At 28.7% G+C, this 26,187-nt stretch overlaps 2 protein-coding genes and 1 non-coding gene across 3 annotated transcripts; 2 read left to right on the top strand and 1 right to left on the bottom strand.

Moving 5' to 3' along the window:
* Positions 1-3,025: 3,025 nt before the first annotated feature.
* LOC101498535 (proline dehydrogenase 2, mitochondrial-like) lies at positions 3,026-8,385 on the bottom strand. Its single transcript, XM_004507200.4, has 4 exons — positions 7,741-8,385; positions 4,033-4,678; positions 3,360-3,600; positions 3,026-3,249 (listed from the first exon to the last, which is right to left on the bottom strand). Exons 1-4 carry the CDS (start codon positions 8,269-8,271, stop codon positions 3,210-3,212), a joined length of 1,458 nt encoding a protein of 485 aa, XP_004507257.1. The 5' UTR covers positions 8,272-8,385; the 3' UTR covers positions 3,026-3,209.
* An 8,589-nt stretch (positions 8,386-16,974) lies between these two features.
* Positions 16,975-18,719, top strand: LOC101515593 (uncharacterized). Its single transcript, XM_012717746.3, has 2 exons — positions 16,975-17,426; positions 18,414-18,719. Exons 1-2 carry the CDS (start codon positions 17,152-17,154, stop codon positions 18,553-18,555), a joined length of 417 nt encoding a protein of 138 aa, XP_012573200.1. The 5' UTR covers positions 16,975-17,151; the 3' UTR covers positions 18,556-18,719.
* Positions 18,720-25,698: 6,979 nt separating this feature from the next.
* TRNAV-AAC (transfer RNA valine (anticodon AAC)) lies at positions 25,699-25,772 on the top strand. Its single transcript has one exon. It is a non-coding gene; the product is annotated as a tRNA-Val (tRNA).
* The last annotated feature ends 415 nt before the right edge of the window (positions 25,773-26,187 follow it).

Raw genomic sequence — 26,187 nt, 5'->3', positions numbered from 1 at the left:
TTGGTCTTTAGATTTCCAAGGAAAGGCCCACACTTTTCTAGAGTGGTCGTCAATAAAAGTAACAAAATATGATGCACCACCAAGAGATTTACTATCCATCATACAAACATCAGTATGAACTAAATCAAGAATATTTTGCCTCCTATGAGGACCAGTATTATGAAAAGAAACTCTATGTTGTTTTCCAGCAAAACAATGAGTGCAAGTTTTTAGAGACGTACCTTTCACAGGAAGAAAATTTTTCTTCGCAAGTATGTTGAGTCCTTTCTCACTCAAGTGACGAAGGCGCATATGCCATAAATCAGAAGATGCATCTTCAATTGCATTCACTTCTTCCTTGCATAGCTTCGTAGGCATCCTATAGAGAGAAGTGGAACTTTGTTCCTTTGCAACCACTAGGGACCCTTTAGTGATTTTACATATACCACCACCACCAAAGAAAGTGTGATAACCATCAATATCCAAGGCTTTCACCGAAATCAAATTGAGACGAATATCAGGAACCAATCCCAGTTTCAACCGAAACATCTCCCATACCGATAATTTTACATACTCCTTCATCTCCCATTTTTACCATGCCAAAATCACCAGCACTGTAACATGAGAAGAAATCATGCCTAGGAGTAACATGATATGAGGCACCCAAATCAATAATCAAAGTTGAATCCTGACATGCAAGGTTTATGGAATTATCATCACAAACAATGTAGGCATTATTAACAGATACAACTGCTGTTGCCACAATGATAGCATATCACTTCTTTTCTAGTCCTCGACTTGCTTCTTGACTTGCTACGACTTTCAGAGTTGTCGCGTCTATGGAAGTTTCTAGATTGACTTATCCCTCGTGACTCTGTAACTAGTGCTTCTGACTTTGAGGAAGAACCAATCAACCCACGTTCCTTTCTTCGAGCTTCTTCATTCAACATGCTCTCTTTAACTGTTGACATTTTCAACTTTCCACTTGGAGCTGAATTGGTCAACGTCACAACAAGGACTTCCCAATTATCAGGTAAGGAACTCAACAATAACAACGCTTGCAACTCATCATCTAATTTAATTTTGCGGTTGTCAACTGATTCACTGTATTCTGAAAAATACTCATATGCTCTGCCATTGAATCCCCATCTTTATATTTCATATTCACCAGCTTCTGAATCAAGAATGCTTTATTTTGCACATTCTTTCGTTCATACAACTCTTTTAATTTTTCCCACATCTTGTTAGCATCTATTTCAGTTTCAACATGTGGATACACACTAAGATCCAACCACTGCCTAATCAACGCCACTGCCTTTCTAGTCATCTTCTTCCAGTCAACATCAAATTTATTTGCGGGTTTAGCAGTGTCACCCTCAATAGGATCATACAAATCTTTACTGTATAATTAGAAGAGTTGAGTTTAATCATATTGGGACCTTTATTTTCCTCCTCCATTTAAATGCACAAATCAAATAACCGAGCTCTGGATACCACTTTGTTGGGAAACACCAGAGATAATTAGCGATAATTATCTCAATAATGCGGAATATTTTTTCCCCCACCTGTGCAGATAAATGGTCAAATAGAAAATACAATTCCAAAAGCAATAATAATTAGTAGAAAATTAAATATGAGAGAAATACAATTTTAACATGGAAAATTTCCCTCAAATTGAGAGAATAAAAACCACGGGACCTAGTCCAGTAAAAACTTCCACTGTAATAATTAATGGGTACACCAAAGTCTTCCTAATAACAATAGGGAATATAAATCAACAATAACAACCCTATAACAACCTTATAACAACCTTCCACTAAAGTGGGTATGCCAAAGTAACTCTCAGAGAAGATAAAACTCAGTGGTAGGAATAACAAACTCAGTGGTAGGAATAACATACTAAATTTGTAGATCAAACGGAGCAAGTTTGCTACACACCTGTTACCACCACTGGAACCAACCCTTATTTTTCTTCTCTGGCAACTGTTCTTCCGTTGTCTGTTTGTATGTCTCTTAGGGATTTCTAAATCCTTTTTATTACCTTCAAGTGGGCCAAGCCCATTAAAACCATTTTTTTTATTTCAATAATAATAATAATAATATTAGTAAAATTGGTGGGTTCCACTTGGGGAGTGAGTCCACCCAACAAAAATGACAAAAGATGTTTATAAAAAGATGTAACAATTCATTCATACAAATAATTATATGCCACAATAGAAGACATCTCAAAATATATTATCCAAATATTCATTAACAATAATTAAATAATTAAGTTCAAATAGTAAATAATGAATTTTAATAAAGATCGAATTCAAACTTTGACTTGATTAACTATTGATCAAACATTAGCACTTTCTAACTAAACTTTGAATAATCATATCAAAAACTCAAATCACACATTTTATATATTTTACACATTGCGTCATAATGCTACTTGATAAAATACATATAAGATATCTATGTGGTGAAAAAATTGAATACCCATCATATTTTTACCCTTACAAAACTCTATGGTCTGTCAAGCTAAATATGATTTTGATTATATGAATTGTTTATTTAGAGTGAAAAGTTGGATTTAAATTTTTGCTAAAAAGTGTGAAAATTTGAAAGTTATATATGAATTACTTTGTTGATGAATATATAGACTATTATTGAGATTTTTGTAAAAAGAAAAACTACTATTGAGATGCCATGTACTATGGCATACAACTATTTCTAGGAAAGTAAGTAAAAAATTGATAAGCAATAAATTATGATTCTTACTTGCAGATCTTTCTATTCCTAAAAGAAAAATTAGAACTTTAGGAATAATTGAAAAAGTTCCACTTGCATCCTTTCATAGCACAAGATGCACATTGTTCCTTCAAAATTAATTTAAATGAACCGATATGATTTAAAAAATTAGTTTGGGATTGCTTGGTCAATATAAGATTTAATAATTTAGCATTCTTTGTATCATCTATTTTTATAATGTGGGGTGGAATTTTTCCAAATCATAATAATATGGAATATATATGCAAACACTCAACCCAAAATCTAAATTGCATTTCCAACAAAAATAATAATAATAATTATAATGATGCAAAATTCATTTCACTGAAATTCAAATTCCACCCTATTACAGAATTCTCTATTTTATACAAAAATTAAAAAATCATGTTGCTTGCCTATACAAACAAGACATAATTATTATTATTAGTATTAGTTTTATGAAAAATATTATATAGCTCTTAAAATATTGCAGCTTTTAGTCTCCTTCCAAGCTCCTTTCTGAAAAGAAAAAAAAAAATCATTATGAGCATAACATAACATCATATAAATAATTCATATGCATCAATATAATTAAATGGTTAGTGAAAATGATTGTTTTTGATTATTACCTTATGAGTTGCCTATCAAATCCAGAAGCAGCCAAAAGTCCTCTGTTTTCTTCAGCCCTTCTTAACAAGTAAGGCATAACCATCTCAACTGGTCCAAATGGCATATACTTGCTTACTCTAAATCCAGCATTGCTTAAACCAAATGAAAGTGCATCTGCCATTCCACATAATTGTGCAAATTCAAGCTTGTGATTCACTTTTCTAATCCCTATTTCATATGCTTTTGCAGCAGCCAATTTTCCTACACACAACATTCATTTTTCACTTCACATTAGACACATTCATTTAAAATGTTGCTATTTCTATGCTGCGTCAACAAAAGGAGTCAGCCCTGATAGAAGTATATTTCTAAATATGATACGTGTGATTAGAGTTGTCTAGATGAGTCTGGCCCGTGGGTCAGTCCATTAGCCCACTTTATTTATTGGGCTGGACTATAAAAAAAATTAGCTTCGAGTCAGACTACTTTTTAGAAGAAAAAATTGAACGAATTGAGTTATTTCTCAATGGACTGGATTAGTGCATTTGACAATTCTATGTGAGGTTATATTATATCACTTTATTTTCTTATTATCAGCATTTACATGTCAATATCAATATTCTTTAAGATGAATGTATAAAATAGATAGAAGTGAAGATAACATGTTGAATTGTATGTATATATAATTAGTACCTGATTGAATATTATGAGTAGCAAGAACAAGAGAACCAGGTCCATTGGCAATCTTTTGAAGCAAAAAAGAAGAACAATCATTGAAGCAATTGTGTGTGTCTTGAATGGTAGCATGAATTGGGGAAGGATATCCAAAAGAGTGAGCCAAAGTATTTTCAGTGGACATATAAGCACCTCTAACCAATTTAAATCCCATTGGAATTCCAATATTGTCAGCAGCTTTAGTTGCAAGAAGCAATCTCTCCTTAGCATCTTTCAAGTAAGTTTGAATTGTTCCAAACACAATTGGATTATCATCTTTGTTATGAATAATAGCTGAAGAATATGTGAAGTAATCAATAGCTGGTTGAACACTTGTGTGTTCTGCATCAACCAACAAAGGCATATTACTTTCAACACATTTTTCACAAAGTTTTTGTAATCTTTCATTTGCTAGTTCAAGATCATTCTCTTCTTCTGATGTTAATGGTTCAGGTCTTTTCTGAGTGTGATACAATGGACTTGACTCTGAGAATATTGGAAGACAATCTTGTTTCCATGCTAATTTCAATGAAGGCTCTTTTTCTTGCCATCTTAGAAGATCACTTATTCTCTCTAGTAATGCCATTGGACATATTGCTGTTATTTTCACTATTACAAAACTCACCTATCACATCAAAAAATAAATTAAAATTAGAATAAATAAATAAAATATATAATCATATAGAACTATCATTTATGATTGAAGACGTGTTATATACTCTCACAGATATGAGACACTTATACGACATATACATAATTACTATATTCAATTAATTTATTTTCTTAAATTATTATTGATATCAATATATCGTTCTCCGTGTCATCTTCGATGTTCGTATTAATATTTATATTGTGTAGTTTTTTATACATTGCGTGGGTAAAAAGTTATACACTTTCAAAAATCACAACCAATCAAATAAATAATTTGAAAAATAAATAATTTAAAAAATTATTATTATTAAAGTTAAATATTTATAATGATTTAATAAATTTTGTTGATTAACATTATAAAATATTTTTATATATGAATTAAATTCATAAAAAAAAAGATACTCTAGTACAGTAGTATACTATCTTAATACAAACATTATGAAAATGAAATAATTAATACTCTAGTTAGAAATGGTGAAAAGTCCAAACTACTAGACCTAACCCTATTGTCCAAAATACCAACATCAAATTCTAAACACTAGTTTTCCATTTTTATGAAACAATGCCAAACCTCATTGTCCTTCAGCTAGGTGTGGGACCATCACTATATAAATAAGACAACATATAGATCGATATCATAATATCATCACTTTGTTAATTACTTATAATTACAATTTGCAAAAAATACAAAAAAAGCTATAACATGACCTGAATTGAAAATGACAATAGGATATAATAGATCAAGTTGTTGTACTAGATATGATAATAACTTGCCCATACTGATTCATGCAAAGTGACACATGTTGCCAACTCAATTCACATTCACTTACTCACACTCACACAGAAACCATAATCAAACACCTCAAACTCATGCCCAAAAGCCAAGCATTCCCTTAGAAGTTCAAGGGCAACCACCCATCATACATTCCAATAAATCATCAATTTTGTCCCTAAATTACTATTTTTTTCTTTATTTTAGTTTTTTAATAGACAAAATTGTAACTATTGTTAGAAATTCAGACATATAATTACGGGTTTTAGATTCGAAGTTAAAGATAAAATGTTCAATGTAATAATATCAGTATTTATTAATTGAACTAAAACTTAAAGAGTCTTTAATTTTATTATTTAACAACTAAAATATACTAAAAAGTCCTTAAACAATTTTTCTATCCAACTATCTAGTCTCTCTGTTATTAGTCCGTTTGGATATTTATCAATAATCCTATTTTAATAAAAATAGAACAATGTAATAGTAAAATATTATTAAAAAAAACAATATAAATGCAGTTTTGAAATAAGGTTGTTAAAATCGCGAGTTAATTCTTAAAAACGTACGGTTCCTTGAGTTTAGGTATTAATTTTGAGTTCATTCTAATGTAAACTCGAATTTTAATAAACTCGAAAATGAAATCGAGTTTACTTAACTAGACTTGCTTTAAACTCGATAAACGCGAGTAAACTCACATAATTTTTTTAATAATTTTTTTTTTTTATCTTTTTGTTATTTTCAATGAACTCAATAAACTCTATTAAATTCATTTGTAATTTTTAACAAAATATTTTATTTTTTCATATCGGTTTTCACTTTCAGTTTAGTTTGATTTTGTTCATGTTACTTTTTTTTCTTCATATAATTGAGTTGAAATTTTGAATTATTGAGACATTTATTGTATTATATTTTTTTTTTTATGAATGCGAAGAATCAAACTCCATAAAAACAAAACAAAACAAAGCTAAACATTCGTAGGAAATGCAACCAAATTCTTTTCGACCAACACGTTGAGAGAGAAGAAATCAGAAATTGTATAAATAAACACAATCGATTTGAGAAGAAAAAAGTTTGAATTTAACAAAAATATATATTACTTGATTGACTTCACAGTAGAGATGAGATACTTTAAAGTGATTCAACGTACAAACTTCTTTGTTATACGAGTGGCAATACAATAACATAAATATCTATGACAAACAATTCCTTAAATTTAAGGACACTGATACTTGAGAATCTGATTTGATATCAATGTTTCTAAAACCTCTGGAAAAGATCAACTTCAAACCATTATATATCCTCCAAAGTTATGTCATTAATATAGCGTACATCCCTAAAGCATAAGAGTAGTCAAAAATAAAAAAAACACCATTGTAGCCAAAATGAGTTTACTTAAACCATTAATTTTGACAACCTAGGTTTTGAACCCTTAATTTTAGTCATTTTGCAATTTTAATTCCTTCGTTTGTTTTTTCACTTTTGATCTCTTATTTTAAAAATTTCAGATATTTTATCCACCCATGAATTTGATGTTCAATTTTAATGATAATGGCAATTAAATAGGGTGTTATGGATCTGTTTCCATGTATATGCGAATACATATAATTTTTTTTAAGTCACTTTAATAAAATTTGAAGAAAAAAAAAGTTTTTAAATAAAAAACAAGTTAAAGTAAATAAAAAAAAATTGAAAAAAATGGAAATTGAATAGGAAAAATAGAAGACGATGAACCTTAAAATCAGAATTTCCCTATCTAAAACCATATCTATATACACAAGATAATAATGATAATGATCATGTTTAAAATCACAATAAATTTGTAGAAGGTTCAAAATTACAGTAGCATATATGAGATTATGCATAACTTATCATTAATTCAAACAAACTCAAGAATAATATTCTTAATAAATAATTAAGTAGTTATAGGTGAGGATATCTTTTCTTTATCATTCATTTGTTTATAATTTCTTTATTAGTTACAAGTAGTTTTACCTTTATTATAATTAGCTGAGTTTGTTAAGAGATATTTAGAATTATTCATCTTACATATAATTTCTCATTTTTAATCTTTTATTCGATCGACAAATGTAATTATTTCCGAAACTTTTTATTTTAGTTATTCAATAAATATAGTATCAATAATATAGTTTTTCCTTTTATTCCATTTGATTGAAATTATTTAGAAATCTTCCATTTTATCCGTTCAACAAAATTTTCATGAACTCAATTGATGAAAAGAAAAAAATTAAAGAAGCGTAGATTACCGAAGATGGAGGAAGTGATATGCTAACATCAACGGTATGAAGGAAGTTATTAAGGTTACGGTCACAACAATCGTTATCATGTGCTTCTTCCACACCATAACCAAGTATGCCACGTAATCCGGCTTCGTTTATCGACCGGATCCTCCGGCAGGCAGCCACGGCATCTTCGCCGGCGCAAAAATGTTTGTAGAATGTCTTTCGAGTCACGGCCATCATGGCATCCTTCAAAACTCCCGTTTGAAAGAGTTTTGACTTCATTGTCCACACTCCAAGGTCCACCATGGGACCCATTGCGGTCGCATGGAGAACTGCAGAGGAGTGAAGGAGGGTAGAGTTGGAAACCGAAGAGAATAGTTTCTCGGAAGACTTTAAGTCAATTGAGTGTGGTGTTGTGGTGGCCGGAGATAGTTGTTTCTCGAGAATTGAAGGCGGAACTACTACGGAGGGGTGAGGTGAGTTAAGAGGCTTTGTGGTGGTGTTGTAGTGGAAGTTGTTGAGGATTCTTTTTGGAGGAACCACACGGTTTGCCATTCAAATTACAAAGATTTTATTTATTTTTTATGATTTTAACTATTGTTGTTGTGTTTTTGTTTTAGTGGAATGAAAAGATACAACACAAATTAACACGTGATGTTTTTCTTCTTTGCAATGAGGTTAGGGAGTGGTAGTTTAATATATATAGCTAGGCGATTTGGTTAAGGAAAATACTACTACACTATACAAGCTTGAAGTTGGACAAGTGCACATAATAAAATAGATTGGGCAAGCACATGTGAATCGTGTCTAAAAAAATTAAAATAGATTTAAAAAATAAATCTTAAATTTAAATATGAAAAAAATAATATAACCATTAATTTATTAATATTTATTCCATATGAAATATTTTAGAACTCACTTACACACTTGACAACAAAATCCATGACAACTTTCTCAATGGACTATTAATCTACAAATTATTTATAAAAATATGCACCATATTATCCACCTTTATTTTACATGTCAAAATTATTTGCATAATATATTCACATGAATTCATGAAATGTACTTTCATTTTATACACATCACATCTTATCTCATATTAATATAATATTTTCGTTGATAGGATTATTTATTGTTTCCTCACTAGTTGATAGGTACCAACCAATGAAATAAAATACTTTGTTAAAAATATATTTTTGTCTTATTGCATTCACTCACTCAAAGCATGAGAATCGTGCAATAACTTTACAGAAACAAATACTTTTTCCAAGCTAATCAAGACTCAATAATAGTTTATTTTAGAATATCCCTTATAAAAAGTAAATTCTCTAGTATTTTAAAGTTTGATGGATATCAATACTTTGAATGTAAGTTATTTAAAATAATTAAACATAAAAAATATATTATATTAAATAATTAGATGTTAAATATTATACTCAATAAAATTTTAAAGAATCAAAATATTGTACTCTCTCATAATCAATATTATTGTAATAAAAATAATTATTTCAAAATAAATATCATTATAAATTTAATTATTTTTTTCATATATTTTATACGTAATTTTCAAATGTTATTATATTTTATATTGGTAATGATAAAAAATCCACTAATAATTAAAATGAATAATTTAATAAAATGATTTATTTTTATAATTATTATACTCTTTTATATACATAAAAAAAGTTTAAACCACATAGATAGAGTAAAAATTAATATTCAGTCCTTTTTTTTTATTTACGAATTTCAATCTATTCCTTAATACCAATTAAATCCAAGGAATTCATACTTGGATAAGTAGGGATGAGAATATGTTAGGCCGTCCGTAAGGGGCTTATGGTCTGGCCTACTTATGGTCTGACTTATTTAATAAAAATGCTAGACTCAGACCGTTTTTAAAGTCTATTTATTTAAATAGGTCAGGCTCAGGCTTATAAAAAAGTCTATTAGGTCTGACAGACTGGCCTATATATATTTTATTATTTATTAATATTATTTATTATTATTATTATATTAATAATATTATTTCCTATTTTAAATTCTATCAATTAAGCAATTACTCATCATTCCGTATTCAGTAGTTGTTCCATATTCGGTAGCATTTCATATTTGGTAGTCATTTCATATTTGGTAGTTGTTCAATTAGTCAATCACTCAGTAGTCTTCCATATTTGTTTAAGAGGTAATAATGAGTGTGTTTGTTTCAAAAAAAAAAATCTATTATTTGACACAAAAAATTATTTTTAGGGTTTAAAGGATGTTTATTTCATATTTTTTAAAAACTATTTTAAATAGGCTTTTAAATAGGCTTCTAGGCTAGACCAGACTTTTAAAAAGGTAAGACCAGAACGAAAAAAAAGCCTGTGCTAGACCGTAGACCGGACTTAAGCCTAAAAAATAAATCTTAGGCCAGACTCAAGCCTTTCAAAGCCTAGTCTGACTTGACATATTCCCACCCTTATTGCCAAGTGAGACTTCTATATATATATATATATATAGCCACCCTCTCTTTAATACTCTATTTTCAATACCTATTAGATAGTGATAGAAAAACGTCATTAGCACTATAATAATAAAATTTCAATGAAAATGATGTTCGAAAGTATTTTCTGTCAAAAGAGTCTCTATTTTAATTTCGTACTTTTCTAAGGATTTTAGCAGCAAAACTTATATTTATTAATTATAAAAAAAATGAAGGAGATAAGGTTGGAATTTATGCTCCAATATATTAAATATTTCTAAAACTAAGAGTTGTATTTATGAAAATCTTAACTTAATATTTAATCATCTTTTTTTATATAAAAAAAACGTTGATACTCAGAAACATAATCAACTATAAAAATACCAACTTAAAAGGCTATTTTTTTTCTCTACAAATATATTAAATTTTGTTTTCAATATTTTCAAAATTTTGTCTTTTTCCAATTATTAATTTTAGTCTCCGTATTTTAACGAAAATCTATATGACAAATGTCTTAGTGACTTTTTTATGATGTGTGATTGTTAGGATCTTAAAATGTCATTAACTTAACAATTTAACCATTGAAAAATTTAATTTAGTCATTTATTCTTTAATTTAGTGTTATAGATAAATTAATAAAGATTTAATAAATTTTGAATATTAAAATATTATATTTAAACTAATTGATGAATGGTAAAAAGTGTCTTGAGTATAGTTTGTACAGTCCATTAAAATTATTGTAGATTATAATTATTCACACATTTTTAACTAATAACAAATTAATGAATTAATTATTAATTATTAATTATTAATTATTAATTATTAATTATTAATTATTAATTATTAATTATTAATTATTAATTATTAATTATTAATTATTAATTATTAATTATTAATTATTAATTATTAATTATTAATTATTAATTATTAATTATTAATTATTAATTATTAATTATTAATTATCTTTTAAGTACTAATTCAGGAATAAAAATAATCTTTTAATTAATTAACTATGGTAAACATTTGATAATTGTCATGTTTTGAAAGGTAATAGTTGTGATTTTGATTACATCAATGTTGGAAAATTATTTCAAAATTTCCAAGTTGGTAAACAACTAATAGTAGCTGAAAAGTATAAACCAAGTTCAACAATTAGCTAGCTCCATTAATTTCCACGAAGATGCTCCAATTTTAATTTTCTAAGTACAAAAATGGAAATCCAAGCTGTATATTCTATTTTATCAACACAAAAAAAAAATTGCATATATATTCCATCGCCAACCATTGCTGAATTTATGGGATTCTAACAAAAGGAAGATTCCATCTCCTACATAAACAACATGAGCATGTGATGCTTCTAACGAGAATCCAACATCCTTGGAAATTTTTCAAAGTCATCTTAGAATATGTTAATTAAATATTTAAAAGTAAACCAAGAATAGGCATTAAAAAACGTGTGTTTGTTAGTACTTTTGATGAGATAATTTAGAAAAATAGGAACACGTTTAAATTTAAAAGATTATCTTTGATTGAAACTATTATTTATAACGACCCCAAAGTCAAACCATATGCATATTCCAGATCCAATTTTTTGGGCACGACCAACTTACAAGTGAAGTCAAAACAACTAACATTATTCATATTATCTTTAATAGTCTCTTTTAAAGAAGAAACTTTTTATTAGTATAAACCAGTTATTAACCTCTTTTATTCCTTTTTACCCATTTGAGACCAATTATTTGGTTTTGTTTTGTTTTAGAAAATATGATTTACTAGTTTATGTGATTTATTTTAATTTGTATTATTTAATTTATTTGTAGAGTTGAGTCTGCTCATTGGAGATTGAAAAACATGATGCAAACTAATTTTGGTGATTTGTGTAAAAGTTGGGATGTTGTGAATATGATGTTGAACAACCAAATATGTATCATTCAATCTTCTTTTCAGAAAACCATCAAGGATGTTGAAGACGGGTATAATTCATCATTCTTTCAAAGTCTACATCATTATGTATCAAGGAAATGTTTTTAAAAAATTGACAAACAATTGCAAAGAGTGAAGATTGTAGGTACTACCAAAACAATATGTGGTTGCTCAATCAGAACAACCCATGGATTACCATGTGCTTGTGAGTTGGCAAAGTTGCAGATATCTGGTAATGTTATCCCTTTAGATAGCATTCATGTTTTTTGGAGAAAGTTAAGCCTTGAGAATGAATTGGAGGATGAAGAATCTTTATCAGATTATGACTTTTTAGAAGAGTTAGAAGCAATGAAAGCGTACATGAAGAAACACGATATTGTAAGTCAATGGATATTCAGGGATAAGGTGCGTGAAGTTGTATTTCCACATACAACATCAATACTTGCACCACCAGAGAAGGTGAGAACCAAGGGAGCAAGTAAAAAGAAAAAAGAATTTGATATTCCTCGTGATCCTTCATATTGGGAGTATGTTGATGCCTCTCAAGAATCTGCAAAGCAACCATCTCAACGTTTTGCACGGCAACCATCTCATTCATCACAGTAGGGTGTAAACACTATATCCTCGAGCAACAACGCATCAAGTCTCTGACGATATGCCAACAATCCACCTTCAACAACATGTTTTGCAGTCCACCTACATGTTCTTGGAAGATGTGTAGGAACCGCTCCTCTATCACCCCGCTTACAGATCCTAGGGAAGTGTTCATAAATCCAACACTGCAACATAATTAACATCATAAAATAACATAACGTAATAATTAAATTAATAATTAAATTAATAATTAAATAATTAAATGACACAACTTAATATAAATGATATATCTGTAGTAGGGTCATGTAACCTCTTACCTGTCGAGTGTCGTGGACAGCTCCATCTCTCAGATTGTCATAAAGGAAAACCAATGCCGCGGAAGCCCACGAGTAGTCCCGACAACGATATAAATCAATAAAAAGAGTAATGTATTTCACCTCAACACGTGTATGTGTTTTATCAGCGAAAATAGTGCAGCCAACTAAATGCAACAGATACGTTCTAGCCGCACACTCAAACTAGTTAGTTTGAATGAGACAACTATATAAATCACGCAACCATTTCAATCTATATTGGGCACATTTGTTATAACTAATCTCAGCACATGCTTCCTCCCATGTTGCACTTAAGTACTCATGTGCAGCTCTTGCAGCATTATTAGTGTTCATATTCACAGGTGCATCAAAAAATTTACCATGTGGTGAGATGTGAAGAAGAGTCGCGACGTCGTCTAAAGTGATAGTCATCTCTCCAAATGGCAGATGAAATGAGTTGGTCTCTTTGTGCCATATTTCAACAAATACGGATATCAGACCAGCATCAGCCATAGTGAGGTAGCCTGAAGATAGATGCATCAGCCCAGATTCCTGAATCCAATGGTCTAAAAGATCTGGCAGAGGAACTTCGGCAAACTTCTTCAATTTCAATCCGTGAGTAATAACTTTCAATGATCCACGATCCTACAAGTAATTACAGAACAATTAATTAATTAAATAAACTTAAACATAAATATAATTAAACATATATATAAATATACAATTAATTAAATAAAATTAAAATAAATATAATTAAACATATATATAAATATACAATTAATTAAATAAACTTAAAAATAAATATAATTAAACATATATATAAATATAAAATTAATTAAATAAACTTAAAAATAAATATAATTAAACATATATATAAATATACAATTAATTAAATAAACTTAAAAATAAATATAATTAAACATTTATATTAATATACAATTAATTAAATAAACTTAAAAATAAATATAATTAAACATATATATATATAAATATACAATTAATTAAATAAACTTAAAAATAAATATAATTAAACATTTATATTAATATACAATTAATTAAATAAACTTAAACATAAATAAACAAATAATTAAATATAATTAAAAATAAATTAACATATACCTCTCCTTCCCATAGGCTCCGAGCCAAGTGACGCTCATATTGTGTCAACACACGTGCACCATCGGTCCTCCGGGAAATCCGGTTTGCTGATCCAAATCATCAATATCACAAGGATCATCAAACTCATCAGCATGTGCAGAAGCATCATGAATATCATCAGCTGCCTGCTCCATCTGTGGAGGCTGAGGGACATCCTCCTCCATATGTGCATGCTCAGTAGACTCAACATCATCATCCTGGACCTCCTCTTGTCTTCGACGATGCTGCCTAATTGGACGATTTGCTTCGTTGCGTCTTCTGTTTGATATTGTTGGTGGAATTCTCTCTACACCATCACCTCTGTCACCTATCAAGTTGCGACAAAACACATCTCTCATTCTAGGCACTGCAATATATCAATATATCAGTATTAAAAACAAATGGAAAAATATTTAAAAAAAACCAAAAATTCATTTCGGAAGTTTCACTGGATATGAAACTTTCGATATGTTTCGAAACTTTGCATGCATCTCAAAGTTTCGAAACCTGTTTTTTCGAAACTTTCAGAATGTTCAAAGATTTTACGCTTCGAAACTTTTGCATTGCTCAAAACTTTTGAAAGTTCATATTTCGAAACTTTCGTATTGCTCAAAACTTTCGAAAGTTTGAACTTCAAAAGTTTCAAGTTTAACGAAAGTTTTGAAAGTTTGATATTTTCTGAAAAAACTATGTTTTCGAAACTTTCATATTCAAGAATGTGTTCCGGAACCAGAGCTAATTCAAGAATGTCAAGAATGTGTTTCAGAATACTTTTGTTATCGTAACTAAGATCTGTCTTCGATGTTGATATGATCTTTCTATCAAGATAAGATTGCTAGGCTTTTCTTTTGACCAAGAGAACGAGCTAGACAAAAAAGGTACCACCGAAAGAAGGTCGACCTCACCGCCTTTGCCCACGTCAACCTCTCAATCCACTTCCAATCATAACAGTGCACAACAGGGATGAGCTGTCCGATGCCATTTTAAGCAATGGTGCTTACTTTAAGGCAAAAGTTCCTCATGGTGTTGCCGGTTGCCGGTCGCCGATCACTCATTCTCGCCATCATGAAGCGTCGCATTGCGCTTGTCCGGATTCCTTGAAGCAAGCAAGTTTGATCACAGATGTTAGTATTGTAATTAGTGAAAATGATGAAGTCTCTGTTTCTTTTTTATTGTTTGAGTCTGTTTATGGGTTAGTGTGGCCATGGAGTCTATAATATGTGTGGGAAAGTAATGTGTGTCTATGTTTTTTTTTATTGTTTGAGTCTGTTTATGAGTTAGTGTGGCCATGGAGTCTATAATATGTGTGGGAAAATAATGTGTGTCTCTGTTTCTTTTTTATTGTTTGAGTCATGTGTTGAGTCATGTTTATGGGTTATTATGTATGGGTGTCATGTAAGCATATTTGATTAGTTATTAATATAATGTTTAAATATTGTGTGTAAACTTGTTTGGTAAGCCTAAGAGTTCACTGAGATATTTCAAATTTCTTGTGTTCTGTTCTTATCGTTTTACTGCATCAAATTCTACACATAATTGTTCATTCATTTTGTTCTTGCTTTTAAAAGCTCAATATTTGTTAATTAACTTTAAATCATTTATTTGATTACTAAAAAAGATGAATAATCATTTGATTTGTGGTAATTTCTGAAGATTAGCCCAGCAAATAGACATATTCTAGATTTGCCTTCACTGAAATTTCTTTACCTTGGAATAGGACTTACATGGAAATTTCTTTAACTCAGTGTAAATTGTTTTGAAAATCTCAGTGTAAATTGTTTTGTTAAATTGACATTAATTATGAATGAGTTTGGTTGTGTAATATAAGCCTAAGAGTCCATTTACTCAACATTTTTAATTTAACATAACCTTTTTTTGTATGTATTTATGAAACTGTCATTAATCAAAATAGCTTCTCTGTGTTTTTCTGGGAATGCATATTCACTCACTGACTCTACATTTTTAATTTGATACTATATAAGGAATACTGCTCTGCTTTGATTCACGTCGTTCTCATAGAAAATTTGGTTTATTCCTCGTATTAAAATTGACGTAATCTTCTTAATAGCATATATTTTCATGAGAATCAAGTCACATTGATCTCTCTACCTTCATTCCTTCCTTCACGCGGAAATGACCCGTATCATTACCCGTAGCATATATTTAATCATTACCGTATCATTACCCGTAACATATATTTAATCATTACCGTATCATTACCCGTAACATATATTTAATCATTACCCGTATCATCATTTTTATTTTTATCTAGAAATGACCTAATAGCCCCCATATATACTTTGAGATTTATTCCCCCATTCGTCACTCTTTAGTAATTTTGAACTTTGTGATTTGTATATTGATTTTGAACTTTGTGATTTGTCTATTGATTTTGAACTATGCTTTTTTCTATGTGCCGAGTTTGAATCTATCTTGTGAGTATGCTCATCAATTTTTAATTATGACGCTATGGTTCTAGTTTATGGTGTGGTGCCTATTTCTAATCTCACATGAAGTTTAAAGTTTGTCAACTTCATTATGAATTCTTGAACACGAAGAAAATGATGTATGTGGTGTGGCGCTGAATAAACTTAGGGCAATCATACACATTGGAAAATAGTAGTTTGTCTATTTGTTTATGTTTTTGTAGTCACTGCTTTAAGTAAATACTTCAAAATGGTGCTTAAGTCTTTACGCAAATTACGGAGCCTTTTAATCTATATTCTCTTTTTCATTATCGGAATATTGCTCTTGATAAAAACAAATGTGTTAAGTTATGTTCTTCCTTGTATATAATTTTGATTTTATTATGATTGATATAGGATTGAGGTATCCATTCTTCAGTTAATGGGCTCGCTGAGTTTTGACAAAATTTGACCAAAAATAAGCTTTGACAATCAAAGGGTTGCTGAGTGGGTCATTGTTGTTTTCAATCGCCTCCGTCATCCTCCGTGTCACCGTCTTCAACATCCTAAATCTCATACCATTCAACATCCTGCATCCATGGGGAAGAAAGGAGGAGGCAAAAAACCGCCAAAATCAGAAATAAGGTCTCAAAACCCTGTTACTTTGAGGGAAGAAGCAACTGGAAAAATAAAAAAGAAGCCAATGACTAACACCAAGTCACATTTGAGAATTGAACACTTAAAAAAGCTTGCAGTGTGGGCCACCACCGACCCTCACATACCGTCTTTGGGAGCCTTCTACAGGCAGCATTTGGCCACCGTTTCAGAGGCTGCCGGAGTACCTCCTGATCCTTCTTTAATCACTTGCCAAAGGTTTGCGTTTTTACGTAGAGTTTCGTTTTGCTTTTTCTATCCTTATTTAGTTTTCCTCTTGTGTGTTTCAATGCCATTATTAGGTTTTAGTTGTCACTTTATGAAGCACCAACATAGACACTACCGCTAACATGCCGAGACCGGGAATGATTTGAAAAATTGAATATAACATGTGTCGATGTTGTGTTGGTGTGACACATTTTCAATATGAAGTGTTGGTGCTATATACTTGTTTGGCTTACTTACCATATGTTTAGAAGTGTTTGAATTATTATGGATGAGGTATTCTATTGATTCATTTATTAACAATATCATTTGATAGAATCAAAGATCATGTACATGATAGCTCTTTGGGTATTTGTATTCTTACAATTTATGTGAGTTGTATCTCGATTCCAAACAAAATTGAACTCAATTAATATGAATCTTGATATATGTATTGTTGAATCATTTGTTAACAATATAATTTGATAGAATCAAAGAGCATGTGTGAGACAATTATGCAGTTATTTGTATCTTTAGATATATGCGATGCATGTGAGTCGTATCTTAAATTCATAACAACACTGAACCTTATTGCCACAACTCTTCGTATTTATTATAGACACAAATCTCATCATGAATCATGATTCATTTTGATGATTCTCAACTTGCCCATGAACTTTGTGTAGTGAACCCCTAATTTTGTCATCTTTGTGTAGCGAACCCCTATTTTTGTTATCTTTGTGTAGCCAACAGCTTTTATCTTGTTATTTTGATTTATGACTTAAATTTTGAAGCATTTTTGCCTGTGCCATTTGTTTGTGCTTATAATGAAGGATTGTATTTATTATGGACAGCTCAAGTAGCTTAAAATTTTTTTTTACTATCGTCTACATTTGTTGATTTGTTCAAATAATTTATTATATGTTCTTCTTACGTTTTCTTTGCTATTTGATTGTTGGAAATTTCGCAAGATTCGTGAAATATGTTTATCATTCTCTACAGGTGCGAGACTGTTCTTCATCCCGACTTTAATTCAACTGTACGGATTGAGAAGAATAGATCAAGGGTCAGGAATAGGCACAAGAAGTCTGGCAACATCGCTCAAAACAATATAGTGTACACGTGTCATTTCTGTTCACATTAGAATCTCAAGAGAGGTACCCCTAAGGGACATTTAAAAAAGAATCATCATTTACATCAAACAACAATCACATATGAATGGCTAAAGGAGCTATATAGAAAACATATATCAAGACATTACATCAGTTTTTCGTTGAAAGACATCTTTTTAAAGTAAGCTAATTTCATTATTAAAAAAGTAACTTTTAAAATAATTTGTATTCAATGTTGGCATGAAAATAATGGACGAATTTTTTTGGTCAAATTTACTTATTGGTTTTTATTTGGTCAAATTCTTCTTCCTTTGACTTTTTCAAAAGTGATCTTATACTGTCAGCTCGGTATAGTTTTCAGGTTGTTAGTATAATGTTGCCTATGTGAGATTTTTTATTCCTTTTATTTCATATTTTGCATCTATTGGAGATGGTAGCAAAGGAAAGAATTGTGTCACATTAATTGGGCACTAGGTTCTTTTGTCTATTACAAATAGCTCAAAAATGAATGTATTTTCAAAATAAACCCTAAACCTTAAAACGGATATTTAAATCAAGAGTCACGTTTTTAATCAAAATTTGTCAAATTCAATATGATTTGAATGTTTAATATTTGTTGAAAAATAAATTTGAGTTTTATTTATAAAAAATTTATTGTATAATTGTAAAATAATAATTTGGAAGTGTTTAAAAAATCAAATCTCCGTTTTAGTACATAAAGTGCGATCCACAAAACAAAACAAAAAATATATTGAATCCAATGAGTTGTAAAAGAATTTAAGATTTCACATTAGAAATTGATTATGGGATTGATTTGTAAAACAAACCAACAATCTCACAACAATTCAATCGTTTATATATTCATGCAGAAATCTAATATATTAATGAGATTTTTTACTTGATATATGGATGAATTTGTTTTGACAGTTTATAAGAAAATATTTTTGTATATACTAACATAGATTTGTTTCATATTAAAGAAACTTTCTAAAAGAAAAAACTTATATTTAGATTTATTTTAATTATAAATAATTTGAGTTATTATCTTTTAAAATATTAACTCTAATTTTCCACTATGAATAAAGGTTTAGAGAATAAGAAAAGATAATGAAAACAGAGAGAAATAAAAACATAACTTTTTTTATAAAATTGGTGTGCGCTTCTTTCTTTTTTTTTTTTTTTTTTTTGTTGTTGTTGTTGGATTTTTTATACTATACTATATATAACATACAGCTAGCCTGAATGCACCTGATTATTTAAGAATTTTTTTTTTGGTGTTTTTCTTTTTATAATTATTTTAATCTTCATGTGTCTATTTTCTTTTCATCAATCACTACCTTAATTTTTCATTGGTTTTTTCAAGTTAATTCAATTGTGTTAATTATATAGCATTACTATTTATTGTGTTTATAATTTTTGTACTATTTCTTCCGTTTTATTACTTTCCTATTGAAGTTAATATTTTTATTACTGCTCATTAAAAATGTAAATATATTATATATGACAGATCTAATTCATGACACTGCTTGTATAACATTTAAAATTTTAAACACAAGGTATAATGGATTTTCTGAAATATTAAAAGCTAAGATTTTGTAAAAAAAAAAAAGAAACTAATTTGATAAATAAAACATTTTTTTATTATTAAATTCAACCACATGGAATAGTGGAGTTATTACAACCCGTTTATGTCTCAGTCCAGACTCCCCTGCATTGGATCTTATAGTCAGTTTTATTTATTTATTTGTACATCTCTATCTACACCCCTATATTTATAATTAATAAAAAAGTATAAATGGTATCAACAATAAACTAAAAAATTCTAGACTATTTTTTCTCTCAAATTCACTCCGACCAATTACTTGTCATTTGAATTGATCAAAACCTCTCTCCCACACAAAATTAACCACTTAATCCATTTTAGCATTAACTTTGTCGATTGTGACTTCGTTTCATCACAAAGAGTTGGTTTTCTTTCTTTGGGTGAACTGTTTTTGGCTGATTTTGATCACCATGTTTGTTGTCTCAAAAAAGTAGCGTTATTTTTGAATTTTTCTCGTCGAAACCTTCAAGAGACATTACTCATTTACGTTTTTCAATGAAGTTGACAAGAGATCCTTCCGGTTTGGTGAGACTTTTCTATGTTTTTTTTTTCGTCGTTTTGACTCTATTTTTTGCTCTTAAAATTATTAATAATTATTTGACATTGATTTTATGCTCCGCATGATTAATCAGTCGAGTCTCGACAATTTTGGGAACTCAATGTTTATTCAGATTTGTCCGATATATGTTGTCGATCTGCATTTGTTGTTAAAAAATACTCATTGATTTATATGTTTGACAAATAGTCGAAGTATAAAATTAAGTGAGTGAGCGTTTAAATTTATACGTATAATATATTATGAGATAACAAAAAAAATCTTAGTTACCAACGATTCGTTGAAACTCGCTATAAATGTAAATAAATCCAACTATATTATTACTTAAATTTTCTTGTTTTCAAAATAAAAAAATGAGAGAATTAATTTCATTAATGGTATAAATATAATAAATACAACTCTATTATTACTTATTCTTTCTTGCAAGACACTAACATATACCGAATGTGTTGTACATATTTTTTATTAATGTTTTTTTTTATAATTAATTTCGTTAACTTCTTTTTTCTGTCTAAACATTGGTCGACCGATTTTATCAATACGTGTCAATGCTCTTCAAACACTAACAATAAGTAGCAGCTTGAGTTAGATGTTGAACTCGCAAGTGTTTGCTAGTGTTGCTCAATTGCCAACTCATTGTCATCATCATTTTAATTGAGTCAGTGTGTATGTCTAATGTGATATGAATAACTAAGTGTGTCTTTTTATTTTATTTTTCTTTTTATGGTGTGTGTAAATATATTCGGGGAAAATTAATTGAATCCATTTTTACGTGTCTTGTGTGATATGAAGAATTAAATGACTCAATATGAAGTCTTATTTTTTTGTTTTCTCAACTAAATCCGTTTTCTCTTCTTCCTCGTTTGTATGTCTCAAATGTCATCCATCTCAAGGTGCATCTTCTCTCTAATTCAGTATCTGTTCAAAATCAAATAAATTTATAAAATAAATTTTAAACACTAGAATATAAAAGTGTTTCAAACATGTCTTAAGTGTTTTAATCAGTATAAAAAAGAATTAGTAAACTAATTTGGGTATTGCAAAGTTGTTTCTTTGATTATAATGTCTACAAAAACATTTCTAAGACTATTTTCAATTTTTTTATCAAAATTAAAAAATCAAACGAGATGAAGCATGTTGTATACTATCTTAATACAAACATTATGAAAATGAAATAATTAATACTCTAGTTAGAAATGGTGAAAAGTCCAAACTACTAGACCTAACACTATTGTCCAAAATACCAACATCAAATTCTAAACACTAGTTTTCCATTTTTATGAAACAATGCCAAACCTCATTGTCCTTCAGCTAGGTGTGGGACCATCACTATATAAATAAGAATAGATCGATATCATAATATCATCACTTTGTTAATTACTTATAATTACAATTTACAAAAGATACAAAAAAGCTATAACATGACCTGAATTGAAAATGACAATAGGATATAATAGATCAAGTTGTAGTACTAGATATGATAATAACTTGCTCATCCTGATTCATGCAAAGTGACACATGTTGCCAACTCAATTCACATTCATTTACTCACACTCACACAGAAACCATAATAAAACACTTGAAACTCATGCCCAAAAGCCAAGCATTCCAATAAATCATCAATTTTGTTCCTAAATTACTATTTTTCTCTTTAATTAGTTTTTTTAATTGACGAAATAGTAAAAATTCATAGGAAATGTAACCAAACTCCTATCGGCCAACACGTCGACGGAGAAAAAATCATAAATTGTATCAAAAACATAATCGATCTGAGAAGAAGAATGACAGTTTAAATTTAACAAAGATATCTACTATTTGATTTACTTCACGACGACATTAGATAATTTAAATTAATTTAAATTTGCAAACATCTTTTTTATACGAGTGGCAAGACAATAACATAAATATCTATGAGAACTATTTTTTAAATTTAAGGACGTTGCTACTTGAGAATATGAAATATTACTATTATTGTTATATATCAAAATTTTGTATATTGTATTAAATGATCATATACTTGCTAATACTTTTAATAATTTAAGAATATTGATCTATATAATTTCATATGTATATATAGGCTTTACGGTCAAAGTGAGTTTAATAAGCTACCATCCCAATGGCAGGCCTCCAGGCCAAGTGATGAAGGCTCTAATATTTTTTATAATATATATTCAATGAGGGTGAATAAATATATATTTTTTTTTTGTTAGAGATATTTTTAATTCTTAGAAAATTAAACTTTTAAGTTTAGTTTTTTAAAAAAATTTATTCACTTTTAGTCTTTATTTTGATTTTATAGAGAGTCAACATGTATTAAATTTTTCCTACTTTTATTTCAAATAATAAATGTTGCTTGTACATATTTTTTTGAGAGGTTTTTAGTCCATTTTTTACCCAATCTCTTTGTATCATAAAAGAAAAACACATGTATTAAATTACTAAGATGTAATACAAATAAATGGATTAACATTTTGAAAGTTAACCATTGGATTAACACCATATTTTTCCTTTTATCAAAGTTAGTTTTCATCTTATCTTTTTAATTAATGTATTTGATTCTCTTTCTCTTCTTCTCTTTATCTCTCTCGCATATATGTCTCTCTCAAAACCTAAAATCCTAACCACCACTCTATGTACATTTTCGGCCACCACTAGTCTACAATACCCTACATTCAATTTCACATTTTTAAGTGTAAAAGATTGAACGTCATCATTCTTTCTCTCATCACCGGTTCTAGTATTAAATGTGTAAGTTCAATTGCTTATTTTATTTTATTTTACTATAATATTATTTTTTTTATAATTACTTTTCTTTATCATTATATTTCTTCTCATTTATTGATCGTTCTCATTTATCATCTCTATTTTTTATTTTCAAGAATATATATTTTATGATTTTTTTTACACACGTCAGAAGTGTATGTATTTTGATAGAATACTAATATAATTAATATTTAAAACATATTGTAAATATTTTGTATGAAATTTGATGTGTTTACGTGAAAAAAAAAAAAAATTTATAATTAGATGAAATCATCTAATTTTGAGTTTGTCCGTTACTCTATCAATGAGATGAAAACAGTGTGGGGGTGGGTCAAATAATACTTCTCCACAACGGTCATCAATATTTATGAATATTTATGGGATACCTTGTTTTCAGATAAATTAGTGAATATTTAGAATTCAACAGACACGCAAAAAGAAAATTATCAAACTATATAAAATTTTACTGTATATTATATTAATATTGTATAATTGTATATATACTTTCTCTCCCTCTATATCTCTCTTCTTCTCTCTCAATCTATTATATTATTGGTAACTTAAAGTGGTATTCTTCACCTTCATTCAATAGGTATCAATTTAGCATTATTGTGGATAATTTCACTAAAATCTACAAGTACAGGTATATTTTTACTTCCCTAACTTCATTCGTAGATCCACTCAGAAAAAAAAACTTATCCATTCATATTTTCGTCATGCACCAAGACCATATATGTCGAAGCAATAATGTGAATTTTTAATTTTCGACTTAGAGACACTAATTCTGTTTGGCAAGTATAAACCGTTGATTTATAGCTAATAAGCTGGCAAGATTTAAATATAAAATTTTGTTTATAAAACACATATATTAGATAAAGAATGAAAATAATTTTAAAATAGGTTTTTATCTAAAAAAAACATTTAATGGTATTACATAAATTAGATTATTTAAAATTAGAGAACTTGAGCTGAGAGATGTATTAATAAATATTCATTAAAAAAGTCATTACATCGATGACGATAATTAAATCCACAATTTTATTAGTATAAATCAACTATTTATCAATTAAACGAACTTTGTTATTTTTATTTTTGTTCATTGTTAATTAGACGGTGGTAAAACATAAATTACAAATGCAAATTATGTTTTAAATTTACTCATTTATATATTTAACTTTACTCATTATGTTCATCCTATGTGGTTTAAATGTTGGTAACATCTACCGTGAACCAATCTAACCACACATATATTTTGGTAAATATATAGCTCTAGTATTTGGATATTGCGAAGTGAGAACAAGTGTGATTTTTCTTGTGTATTTACACATGGAACCAAATAAAAGTAAAATCTTATAATATTTTTTTGGTGACAAAATATTTGCTTCTTCTTTGAATCTGAATAATAAGAATATTTAGAATTAAAACTCTTGTGAGAAAAAGTATTACGGTCCATAATATTAATCTCTATAGTTAGATGCAAATAATTTATGCAAAAAAATCATTTTTTCTTAATCAAGAAAAATAAATACAATATTAGACACACTTATTATTTTGTATCCAGTCGATTTGCACATTTCTTTCAGAGCTATATTAAGAATTAAATCCATGTGTTATTTTTTTGGTTGGGCAGTATAGAAACATTTTATATGTTGATAAAATGGACATAAAATTGAAGTTTTTTTAGGCAATAAATTGTGAGATTTTATTCTTTTTTTTTATTAAAAGATTTATTCTTTTCAATTGCTTAATAATGCAATCTTTAAAACATTTCATTCGATTCCAGGTAAAATAGACAATGTAATGAAGGGTATAAAAATATTACTAAATAAGTCTTGAATAAATAAACAATGGGTCATATTTCTTTCAAACTTGAATGGTGACTATGGTTGCACCAAAGGCTCAGTATCTTTGGATATAAAAGAAAAGTTTAATTTGATACAGTTAGATCCAAAGAAATTGATACAAAGGTGTCAGAGTCACAATCTGGTCAACATTGAATTTTAAAACAAACTTTAAATAAAAATCTTGATAAAATGAAATAGAGCATTTTAACATTAACAATAATTAATTATCATAATTTTATTTAAATTCTACATTTTTATTTTTGAAAATACAAAGTATTTTAATTAAATATCATTTGTTGTATCTTTTTATCTCTGTGAGAATTTTTACTTGTTATACTACTTATACTTTTTTAGACCTAAATAAATACCAGTGTAATTTGTATCTAGTGTTAAAGTCAACATCAACAAAGGTGTCGTGGTGTAGTTGGTTATCACGTCAGTCTAACACACTGAAGGTCTCCGGTTCAAGTCCGGGCGACGCCATATAGTATTATGTTTTCTAATTTTTCCTTTTATAGTTTTTACTCTAACATTTATATAAAAAAAAACAATATAAAGCCTCTTTATACTGAAATATATATAAATAAATTAAATCTGACACAACAAATTGTTGCACATGAAAAAGATAGTTGAAAGTAGGGGTGGGCAAAATTCAGTTATGCTTGAAAGGGAGCACAACACAAAGATGCTTTGGAAAGAAATTGATCATTTTGCATACCGTTTCCTTCAATTCAAATACCCCTGTCCTGTCCATATACTAGATGGCACCATTATGGTCCGATAAATATAAACCATTCATATAATAATAAAAAATGTAACGGTTCAAGATTCGCGCGCAACTTTTTTTATTTGTTATCTGATTCAACTTAGGTAATCCAATTAAACCATAATTCAGAAG

The sequence above is a fragment of the Cicer arietinum genome, chromosome 2 (assembly GCF_000331145.2).
Source record: "Cicer arietinum cultivar CDC Frontier isolate Library 1 chromosome 2, Cicar.CDCFrontier_v2.0, whole genome shotgun sequence".
Taxonomy (NCBI): Eukaryota; Viridiplantae; Streptophyta; class Magnoliopsida; order Fabales; family Fabaceae; genus Cicer; species Cicer arietinum.
This window is presented reverse-complemented; position numbering and strand designations above follow the sequence as displayed.